Raw genomic sequence first — 12232 nt, 5'->3', positions numbered from 1 at the left:
ACTATGCATTCAGCTATATTTACTAACTTATATTCTTTAATGTTGCATGTTGCTTCAAATTATATTTCATCCGTTTTTTAGGGCATTTCCTCTGCCTTTGTGATCGCTTCATTTAGGATCACAGTAAAGCAGATACTTTTATATTTTTAAGGTCACCCCCAGCTTCTACAACATTAGGCACTTTTATGTTTAGGAACTAGCTGTGCTCCAGGACTCATTATCATGACATTTAATGTTCACCCATAGCACACAGGTTGTCCATTATGAAGAATCTTAAATTCAGTTAATGTTAAAGCAGATTTTCTTTGTTCTTATTAAATTTTCTTTGAAATGTTTTATAGCATTTGTAAAGTATTTTAAAATAGTGACATTAGGGCTAATATTCATGTGGGAAATAATTTTGTTTAGGTCATCTTATATTTATACATTTATTTTATTGTCTTTTTTACAAATGAAATGGAGTTTATATTTACTTGTCTTAATTTAGGTTTTGAATTAATATTATTTTAGCAGTTTGTTCTAAGAAAATTAAAACTTTGATGGAAGATAAGCTTAGGTGATCAGCACATTGATTCAGGAATACTTGGCCTAGCAGTTCATTAACTATGTGTTAATTATCTATGATTACTCCTGAAAAGCTATAGTGGCTTCATCTTTTAGGTTGCTTCATTAAATCATTAATTTTCTTCGAGGTAACTAAGCCTGACATAATTAAGTCATCTCAGTCTCCACAGATTTTTATCTTCCCAGGATGTCAAGAACACTGAGCTAGTTAATATAAGGCATTGCATCTTGTTCCTTGGATGTATTGACTTTATTTCTTATAATATTTATACTGTTTTGGCTCATTTTTAAATTATATTTAAAAAATCTCATGAATGTATATATTTTCATTATGTACTTACTGTTTTATCTTACATTTGTATTTCCTGTGTAATAAAACCCATTTGTGTATTTAAACCACTTCTTACCAACAGTTCTTTGACCCCTGGCTACATAAAGCTGCTTCAGTTTATTCAGAAAATCATTTATGAGGAAGGATTTGATGGATCCAATCCCCAGGTATGAGTACCTTCAAACCCTTTTATAATCATGGATATAATGTTGTTTTCAAGCTCTCTAGCGCTACACCCAGAATAATCGACAATGAACAAGCAGTTTCCAAGCACAGAAGATGTAAATAAGCAGAGCACAGCAGCCTTAGTTTGACTAGTGATGTGTATTCAGAGTCTTAGCTGTGTTCTCAGTGAATGCACATAAGATGTACACATTCAGTGTCAACATGAATTATTGTAAAATATGTCTTTATAACACCTGGAATTAATAGGTAGCCACATTTTTAAAAATTATTCTTAAATCTACAAGTCTTGTACTTTCCCATCTAAATTTTTATATTTCTGTCAATCAGGCCTTAATTTCGAATTACCTTATCAGTAAGAGTTCATTATTTTACAATTTTATGTTTATTACAGAATGCTTCGGGTTGTCTCAGTGAATAAAAAGGCATTTTTACTTGCTGTATTAAAATATTTTATAACTATTTTTCTGTAGCTCTCTTTTTTTAAAAATTTCTCTGAATTACCACTATTAAAGATGTTCCAGTTAGTTTAACTTAAACAAAATAAGAGAAATTTTATTTCTACATATCGTGCCGCTCTGAATTCTTCCTCAGTGATTTTAATTGCTATAGCTGCTAAAAGGTTTGCATTTCATTTATATTATTTTAGCAGAATTATTTTCCAAGAGCCATTATTTTTATTAAAGAAGACAAAGAAGCCAAGAGTCTTACTTGTGGCATTATCAACTACACTTGTTCTTAATTCATGGATTTAAAAAATATTATTATTGACCTAACTACTATATTTAACACTGTCCAAGGCAAAAGAAATAATTTTTTAAATTTGTCTTAATCACCAGTTTAATAGCAGGTTGAAAATAGTATGTGTGTGTGTGGTGAAGCACATTCATTTATAGATAGCTTTCCATGTATGTTACAATTTTTGTGGTGGTCCTTGGTATTTACTACAATTTTGTTATGCTCATTATTGCTCCATTTTTGGTCCTAGTTAAGATTTATGGGCACCATGTCTTCTCTTTGGTGGCAGTGCCTGTCTGAAGAGGTAAATTGGTCCCTGACAGACACCTCTCCCCACTCGCTGTGGTAACTATGGAAACAGGCATGTCATAACAGTTCCTACGGTACAGTGTGCAGAGCTGCTGCTCTTGTAGGATGATGACACATCTTCTAAGAGCAAGACATTTTTTTAAAATTAAATGCAATAACAAAAAGATACATACTTACATGTAAATGTACATGTATATACATATATATGTGTATATATATATATATATATGTATATATATATATATATATATACACATACACATATATTCAGACAACCATTAATAAGAAAGCTGTTATTGGAATGGAATGAAAGGTTTGTTTTCTTGGTTATTTATTTCAATGTGAAAACAACACCGTTTTCAATAAACAATATTTTATTTCATAAATGTTGATAGACAACAAACAGTCGCTGTTTTCGCTCTCTGAACCAGAGATTCTGTAACTATAGACTTTCATAAAGATGAATGGGGTTGAGGTAGACATTTCTATGGTGAATATTAAGAATGCTAAAAAAATTTTAATTAAATAAAAATATACCAATAAGTCATTTAAAAAATATATTTCTAACTTTATTTGAATGAAAATATAGTTAAAGAATTTCCATATTGTTAAGTTATGGATTGTATCATTTGCTAAATTCACAAGTCTATACATCTGCCTCAGAAACTTTAGATGAGTTCAGGAAGTCACAACAGTGCATCTATCAGTCACTACTTAAAAAATATTATTCCTGAATCAAAATAATATTTTGATACTGAAATAAATCCTGCTTTTTAAAGAAGTTTTCATCTTATGTTTCTTATCACTCCATTTTCAACTAAACTAAACTAGTTGGAGGCAGCATATAGAAATAGACTCTAAGAAGCTTAATATTATATACTATTAAATAGCTTACCTGTAAAGTAAAAGAGGTATCCTATTAGTTAACAAAACTTAATGTGTTTACCTCTCCTCCACTTTTCTTTAGAAAAAACAGAAAAACATTTTACGAATAGGAATCCAGAGTCTTGGTTCACCTTTGTGGGGAGATGACGTCTGCTGTACAGAAAATTGTGACAACAGTCACAGCCTTACAAAATTCCTCTACGTTCTCCGTGGTCTTCTGCGCACCTCTCTTTCAGCCTGCATCATCACTGTGCCAACACATTTCATCCAGGTAAGAACTTTTCAAAACCACTTTCCCCTAATTAGTGGTGCATAGTAAAGAGCAAAATGTAATTGCTTTAGGAGTCTGATAAATTATTTCCACATGTCCTTTACTAATTTTTTTCTTTGCTTTCTTGTGAACTTGCTGGATCATTGTGATGTGAGGTTGATTTTGATCTTTTAATTAATCATAAACTGATCTGAACATAGGTCTTGAAGAAATATTTGTAGACCTATGTGAATAGCAGCATTAACTAAAATGTGGAAGCAAATTAAGTATTCATCAACACATGAGCAGATAAGCAAAATGTATCTTATATTTCAATGGAATATTATTCACCCTTAAAAGGGAAGGAAATTCTGACATATGCTACAACATGGATGAATCTTGAGGACATTTATGTTAAGTAAAACTAGTCTGTCACAAGAAGATACTGTGGTTCCATTAATATGAGGTAGTTAGAATAGTCAAAATCATAGACAGAAAGTAATATGGTAGTTGACAGGGACTGCGGGGAGGTGGGAGTGGGGTCTTATTACTTAAAGGATACAGAGTTTTTGCCTGGCCATTGTGGTTCAGTGGTTGAGCGTCGACCTATGAACCGAGGTTCCAGTTTGATTGCTCGTCAGGGTACATGCCCAGGTTGCATCCCCAGTGGTGGCGGGGGGGGGGGGGGGCGTGCAGGAGGGAACCTATCAATGATTCTCTCTCATCTTTGATGTTTCCATCTCTGTCTCCCTCTCTTCCTCTCTGAAATCAATAAAAATATATTTTAATAAATAAAGGATACAGAGTTTCAGTTTTACAAGATGAAAAGAGTTCTAAAGATGGTGGTGATGGCAGAACATTATGAACATAATACCAATGAACAGCATACTTAAAAATGGATAAGATGCTAAATTTTATGTTATTTTTTTTCTAATGCACATACTAAAACACTTTAATTCAAAATGACTTAGTTTTATAACAGAAGTTTTAAGTTTTGTTTTGCTTTATTTCTCTAGGAAATAGCAAAAATAACAATAATGATAGCAGCTCAAGATACTGAAATATCATTCCTTGGTCATTTGAAAAGTATTTCACCGAGTTATGCAGATCTTCCAAATAGTTACACATTTCATTATACAATATCAAACAGTCACATTGGTTATTATCATCACCATCCACAATGTTGTATGTGTTGTGAGGTTATTTTTATCATTATTTTTCTATTGTAAGAATATGCCACAAATTCTTTATCTTTTCACTTATTGAAGGACATTTGAGTTGTTTCGAGATTGATGCTGTTATGAAGCAGCTGTGACCATTCATGTAGAGATCTTTATGCAGATTTATATATATTTTCATCCCTCTAGTAATCACCTCTCTCCAGAACTTTTTATTTTAGCCATTGCAGTTCATGTGAAATGTTATGATTGTGGTAATTTGCATTTCCTGGGTAACTAATAATATTGACCATCTTGTCACGTGCATGTTGGCTATTAGCCTATCTTCTGTTGTCGAAGTCTTTTGGCCATTTTTTTGTTGTTGTTGTTATCTCCTCATTATCAAGTTTTAAAATTGCTTATTTATTTTAGGTACACCTCTGCAATAGTTTTTTCCTGTCTGTGATTTGTCTTTTCTATTTTCTTAACAGTATCTCTGAAGAGCTGAAGTTTTTAATCTTGATAAAGTTTAATTTATCTATTTTTTTAATGGCTAGTGGTTTCTCTTCCCCATTTCTTCCATCTTACCAGTCTTTGTCCTCATACAGTCTTTTTTATGTATGTTTTCTTCTAAAACTTTCATAGTCTTGTCTTTTCAAATAGATCAATGTATTCCAATTTGAATCTTTTACACTTTAGTTTATATTCTCAAACAGCTTTTGGCTTATTAGTTAACATCCTAATTATATGTTAACTCACTTTATATTCACTAGTTTTCTTTATTAGTAGAACTTTTTACCAAAGTACTCATTGTCTACCTCAAACATGTGATTTCATATAATCTTATATGTATATCTAATATATTGAAGTCTTTATAAAGGCAGGGCCACATATTTGTAATTTTCCTTTACCTAGCTTAGGGTTATGATAATAATATATTATTAAGTGTAATAAAGTATAAAAATTCCTAGCACAATACCTAGATTTTTTTATATTTTCAATAAATGTTAAAGGAATATTTATTCTTACTTAGAAATTTATTTCTAATACTTGATTGTTAAAACTTGAATATTTATTTAAATTTATGTGATTTTAGTACCTTTGTTCAAACCCTATCTACAAATGGCAAGTTTATTAAAATGTCATTAATTATACACAGTATATATAGTACATTTCAAGTCCTATGACCAAAGAGTTCAGCATAAAAAAGAAATGAATTTTGACTCTTTGCCTAGTAGAATCCTATATAATAAAAATATAATATGCAAATTGACCATCACACCCTCACAAGATGGCTGCCTACGACCAGGCCGTCAGGGGGGTTAGTGAGGGACGACCAAACGATTGAACAGCAGGCTGCGTGCGGTGACCAGGCCAGCAGAGGGGGGCAGTTGGGGGCGACCAGGCTGGCAGAGGGGGGTATTTGGGGGGGGGGCGACCAGGTTGGCAGGGGGTGCAGTAAGAGGCAACCAGGCTGGCAGGGGGGGCATGTGGGGCAATTAGGCTGGCGGGGGGGGCAGTGAGGGGCAACTAGGCTGGCAGGGGGGCAGTTGGGGGCGACCAGGCTGGCATGAGGGGGCAGTTAGGAGTGACCAGGCCAGGAGGGGGGGGCAGTTAGGGGCAACCAGGCAGGCAGGCAGGCAGGTGAGTGATTAGGAGCCAGTGGTCCAGGATTGTGAGAGGGATGTTTGACTGCCAGTTTAGGCCCGATCCCCGAGATCGGGCCTAAACTGGCAGTTGGACATCCCCCGAGGGCTCCCGGATTGGAGAGGGTTCAGACTGGGCTGAGGGCCCCCCCCTTCCCCCGGGAACAAATTTTGTGCACCGGGCCTCTAGTTTATAACAGTCATAAGCGGATAACTCTATTTTTCTTTAAGGGCTTTTCATAGACTGTACTTGAACCTAACTTACTATTATGAGTTTAAAATCACACAAATATTATAGGGAAACTCCTTTCTCTAATCATCTTAGACATTGTACACATACTTACATTGTTTGAATTGTTAATGATGTTAAGTCATGATAAAGTTAATGCTTTAATAATAGTTTGGTCAGATTTAATGAGCTTGTTGATTATGATGATGAATGACCCTGGAACAGACCTGTCAGATACTGGTGAAAGTAGTGGAACTCATGGCACTACTACAACTATGCTATTGCTACAAATGTTTATCAGGCACATACTACATGCCAAGTACTATACAAGTATTATGTCCTTGAATCTTCACCACTGCCCTTACCTCTTTTTTTACAAGGTAACACAGTTAATAAGTGGCAAGCCAGTCATGTCCTAACTCATGTCTTTCTCTGACTCCAAACTCCACCCTCTTCACTGTTAAGTTATATGGCTTCCCTAAGCATCACAAAATCTCTGCAAGATAGGTGCAATGCCAATTGCAAAGAAGATTAAACTGAAGTGATTCTCTAAAACCACACCTCTATTACACCTTTAAAGCTAGTATCCAATTCAGATCTGCTTAACACTTTCCTCTCTGTCACACTACATCCTATGTGTCTTGAATTATTAACTACCTGTGATAGCAGTAACTTTCCATTAGAAAAAATATGTTCTAGGGTAACATTCCTATTATTCAGCCCTCACAGCTGTGGCAGTTTGCCTTGGCCCTCACAGCCCCGGCTTCATCCGGAAGGTCATCTGGAAGGACATCCGGAAGGTCATTCAGCTGTCTGGTCTAATTAGTATATTACACTTTTATTATTATAGATGGCCTCAAGTCATCCTATCTCATCACTGATTAAAAGATTGAGATGATAAGGTGGACTGCATGTCTGCATATCAGTATTTAAATTTTGGAAATTTATAGATGTTTAAATCCTTATATAACTAGAAGAGATATAGTTTAAATTTTTGCTTTTGAAAATACCAGTAAAGAGACTACTTTGAAATGGAAATAGAAAAACATAGTGTCAGACTTTGATGACTGCCACTTCCCTAGACAATTTTGCCTATTATAATATAGTAGTATTCTGACCCTAACATCAATTGAGCTGTAAAAAACAAATAATTTATTTGCTCTTTGAATATGACACCTAACCGTATATTTGTTTTTATATCAAAACTAGTAGCCCTGCTCACGAATCCGTGCGCCAGTAGCTCTCTGCGGGGCCTGGCCACTCTGTGCCTGCTGCCCAGAGGCTCTCCGCAGCCCAGAGGCCCATCCATGGCCAGGTGCATAACTCTTGCCTCATCACCATGGTGACGAACCAAGCATTCCACCAGGCTGCTCACGCTGCTAGCTTTCAGCGGCTGCCCCCCAGGACTGGGGGACTCCGGCAGGGTTAAGAGGACTGGGCGCCGCCATCTTGTGGCTGTGGGTGCTGCCATCTTTGTGATGGAGTGACAGATAATTTGCATATTACCCTTTTATTAAATAGGACTAGGGGCCCAGTGCATGAATTCGTGCACCTTGAAAGGAACTGTAGGCTGCGAGGCTGCACTGAACACATGGGTGAGTCTCGGCTCATCCTCTGCACCCCCACCCAGACCCTCCCACTGAGGCCCCTGGTCCCCTGTCTGTCAGCAACCCTGCTCCCACCGCCATCACTCCCACGCACTGACGGCACCAGCCCCACTCACACCTGCTGACAGCGCTGAGGGATCGGGACCAGTGCTGTGTGCTGGCAGTTGGTGCGAGTGGCAGCTCTGGTGCCAGCTGCAGGTGTGAGCGGGGCTGGCGCCAGCAGTGGGTGCAAGCACCGGGCGGGACCGTGGCACATGAGAGCAAAGAATTTTCAGTAACCACCAGAGGCTCGCCCCGATGACAGCGACCAGTGCCCCACCTTGGTCTGGCGCCCCTGCTCACCTGCTCCACCATCCCGCCATGGCCGATGCGTGCCATGTTCCGTGCTCTGCCGCCTGCTGCCCACTCTCACCATGTTCTGTGCGCGCACATCATAGTGATGGGTTGTTCGGTTGTTCCGCTGTTCGGTCTATTTGCGTATTAGCCTTTTATTATTTAGGATATTTAGAAAAAAATATAAAACTTAATAGTTTTCTTGGACCAGTTATGATATAAATAGAGGATAACCCTAACTCTGAAAGACTGGTAAGGAAAATCACAACATTTAGGCTAAAGAAAGAGACTCAGAAGCAGTATGTCTACACTGTTTTTAAAATCATACATCAACTTTATCTCCGCTGTAACCAGTGCCATCCCTGCATACTCCAAGTCAGGTTTAAATGGTGATTAATTGACTAAGGGAATTTAGCTTATTCATTCATCAAATAATTTATTGCAGGCACTGTTCTAGGCACCTATGGGGTTATAGTATGAACAAGACAAGCAAAGTCTCTATCCTGTGGAGCTTTTTCAGCAGTGTAAAAGATAGCATGGATGGAGCAGAAAATTAGTATATACAGTATAGGTATTTGCACACTTGAGCTTAGAATTTGATAGTAAGGTGGTTTCTGTCAGAAAATAGAAATGTAGTTTAATATCCTTGGAAATTTTGTCATATAATTAAAAACCTATACATAATATAATTGTGATACTTTTATTTGAATATGTTATATAGAGTAACACCAGCTTTAAAGTTATATAAAATAGCTATATCTCTTAGACTGGTAAAACAGCCCATCAGTGCTCTTTAGTTATTAGCATTCTGTCAGACTTGTACAGTAATGATTAGTTACCCTTTATTGTACTTTTGGCATGCTTCCCATGTTTAATTTTATTGTAGGAAAGGAACACATAGTTAAGGAAATTACAAAGAGGATATAAAGTTAAAATAAGGAAAATAATGAGATAGAGTCAAAACTGACTTTAACTTATTGATATTAATAAGACTTTTGCAAGTAGAATGAAAAAGAATTACTTTTAAATTTATATTGTGTTCAGCCTCACAACTTTGAACTTGAAATTTTTTTTTACTTCTTTTGGGTTAAAGATTATCTCCATAACAGCACAGGAAAAAGTAACAAGCATATGTTGAAACAAATGTTTAAAAATAAATTCTAAGTATCTGTTAAGAAAACCCTAAAATTAGTCATCAAATATGTCTTAAAAATATATATAGCCCTAAGCAATTTTCCCTGTGAAGTAGTAGTATTGCTCATATTGTCTCTTTCTAGAATATAGTTTTAGTATCTGCCCAAAGACGTTGCATTAAAAATGTATGTGAAAATGGCCAAGTTAAGCACAGACTTGGTTACGTGCTGAACTGTGGATTTAAGTGTCATTCGAAGGAGCAGAACTATGGGAAGGCTCCCCTATATTCCAGCATTACTCCGTTCCCAGATCCCTGCTGTGTAGTTGTTCCACTCGCCAAGAAGCCTGTTAAAGAGCCCCCCAGAGCATGTGTACAGCCCTCCATGTTAATAGTTAATTGGTGAGGATGGCAAGATGAGAGGACAGCCGAACATGTGGTCTCTCAGACTCAAGCAGTAGACAGACCTTTAGTTATAATAACAGCAGCTGCTCACATTCTCACAACTCAACTGTTCAAAACTGTTGTCAAGTGAAGGTTGTGGATTTGGGGGGAGAAGGGTGGAAGGAAAGTTTACTTCTAAGAAAAATAACTACAAACCTGCCTTGAAACTCTTACTACATATTATCTTATGTATGAGAATATTATTTCAACTTTTTAAACCTTAAGTATAATTCCTATATTAAAGATTGTGATATTTCAGCTACATTGGACATTCTGTTGCTTTCCCCCCATTTGCTTTTAGAAACAAATGTTTGTGTACCCTTTGAAATTTTTTTAAAAATTTTATTTTTCGATTGTAGTTGACATACAATATTATATTAGTTTCAGGTGTACAACATAGTGATTAGACATTTATATAACTTATGAAGTGACATAGGGTATTATATGCTAAGTGAAATAAGTCAGTTTGAAAGTTTTTAATGAGGTTTTTTATTTTTATACATTGTTATCTTTGAAGCAATTACAGTAGGATACTGTTTGATATCCATATGTAGCAAGACATAAAACTGTGATTTTTTTTGGTCTTAAAGATAAGAACTAGCTTACTGTTAATGAATTTGTAGTCCACCTTCAAGTTATACAAACATTTTGTGTCTTCTAAATTAATTTTATTTTTAATTCCCAGTGACAGTTGTGTGCTTGGAAAAAAAATGGTGACTGATAACATTTATTCTTTTTGGAAATAAAAACTGAATTTTATACCTTATTATTATTTCATTAGCAAGGTGATCGGAAAATACATTTTCCTTAGTTTATGCATCTTATTTACAGAATCTATGACAGGTTGTTGTTCTTGATTTGTATTTTTTATTCATTAAAAGCAGTCTTATCTGAAAATGTCAGGGAATATTGAAGCTCTTAGAATTATAGTTAAAACAGGGAAAGTTTTTTTAAATACCTTTCTCATAGTTTTCTATTCAGAAGAAAATTTACTTTTTATTATTGCTAATAATAAAAACTTACTTTTTATTATTATTATTTATTCTGTCATAGTCTATACTTTCAGGAAATTATAAACATAACCTATTAAATTTCTCCTTAACTATAACAACACTGGAAAGTAACCTTCTTTGACATTATTGATAATAAAATATGAAATAACATTTTCTCATTCTATAATAATTTTAAGTATTGCCAACATTTAATGTATTTGGTTACAGAACATTAGTTGGTAAACTATTTAAAGTTTCTTTTAGTCATAACATTTCAGATTTTAAACTGGGCTGTAACATATCTTTATTGGTCATCATTGGCACTTGGTCAGTTAAAATAGCCTTATTAAGTTTTTATTATACAACCAATGTTTTTCAACAATTTGTCCTGCAGAACTCCCCCCACACCCCAGCTATCTTATTGAAGAAAACTGTTACCAGCTTATATCTAGGAAAATTTCTTTTCTAAATAAAGCAAGAAGAAAGGCCTTATTATAATGTCTCTTGAAAATTGAATAAGGTTTTATTTAGTGTGTTATTTTAATTTATACACAGTATTTTCAAATTAATCTTCTACAATATTAATTGTATTATAGCTTTGAACCCACTGAAGTGAATGATACAGTATCTTTCAACATAGAGAAATTCAGAACAACCCTTTTCACATCCATAAACTTTTGTGTTCATGCTGAGTATTTTAGCAGCTAAACTCTAAGTCAAGTAATGAACTGCTTTAGAACCAACCACTAATATGGGATTATGAAATGTGGACTACAGTGGCCTTGTGAATTTCTCTCAATGTGAAATCTTTTATTATTAAAACAAGAACTATGTACAATTGCATGGTGAAGGAACAACAGACTTTGTGAGTTCATAACTATAACATTTTGGAAAATGTTTTTAATTGTTGATATGAGTAACATTATAGGAAAGCATAACACTACCTCTGTCATATAACTTAATCTATTTAAATGGTCTTTTTAAATGTAATGAGAATGTTTAAGGATGAAAATTACAGATTTAATCTCTTGATCATAACTATTATTACCAAAGAATAAAATTAGACATACTGGCTGTCAGTTTTTCATGAATTCCTTTAAAAAAAATGATATTCTCAATTGAGAATCTGCCTTTAATTTTTCTAACTCTCTCAACTACTCTGAAATAGATTGTAAGAAATTGACTTAAAAAGTTTTTAAAGAAGCAAGTTAAAAAATGAACTGAATCCTATTAAACCATTTTAACTATACACCATATTTGTCAAATTCCAGTTTCTGAAAATTTAGTAGCTTCATGTGAGTCTAATGAGTTGTAAACAAAATCTGTTTTTCTTTGCAATAACAAATAATAGAACTTCATTTCAACTCTGCTGCTGCAGGCTTGGGATCTATGTTTTTATAGCTGCAGTGTTTCTTCTCATCATATCATGTGT

At 34.9% G+C, this 12232-nt stretch overlaps 1 protein-coding gene across 2 annotated transcripts in view; it reads left to right on the top strand.

Moving 5' to 3' along the window:
- The window catches only part of ELP4 (elongator acetyltransferase complex subunit 4), a 170170-nt gene that overhangs the window by 44296 nt on the left and 113642 nt on the right, over positions 1-12232 (top strand). For both annotated transcript variants that reach the window (XM_079786923.1, XM_079786924.1), the window contains exons 6-7: positions 978-1062; positions 3093-3281. In XM_079786923.1, the coding sequence (XP_079643049.1) occupies positions 978-1062; positions 3093-3281 (274 nt within the window). The remainder of the gene's footprint in view (positions 1-977; positions 1063-3092; positions 3282-12232) is intronic.

The sequence above is a fragment of the Cnephaeus nilssonii genome (genome assembly GCF_951640355.1).
Source record: "Cnephaeus nilssonii genome assembly, chromosome: 13".
Taxonomy (NCBI): domain Eukaryota; kingdom Metazoa; phylum Chordata; class Mammalia; order Chiroptera; family Vespertilionidae; genus Cnephaeus; species Cnephaeus nilssonii.
The sequence above is the reverse complement of the archived record's forward strand: the minus strand, read 5'-3'. Positions and strand labels throughout refer to the sequence as shown.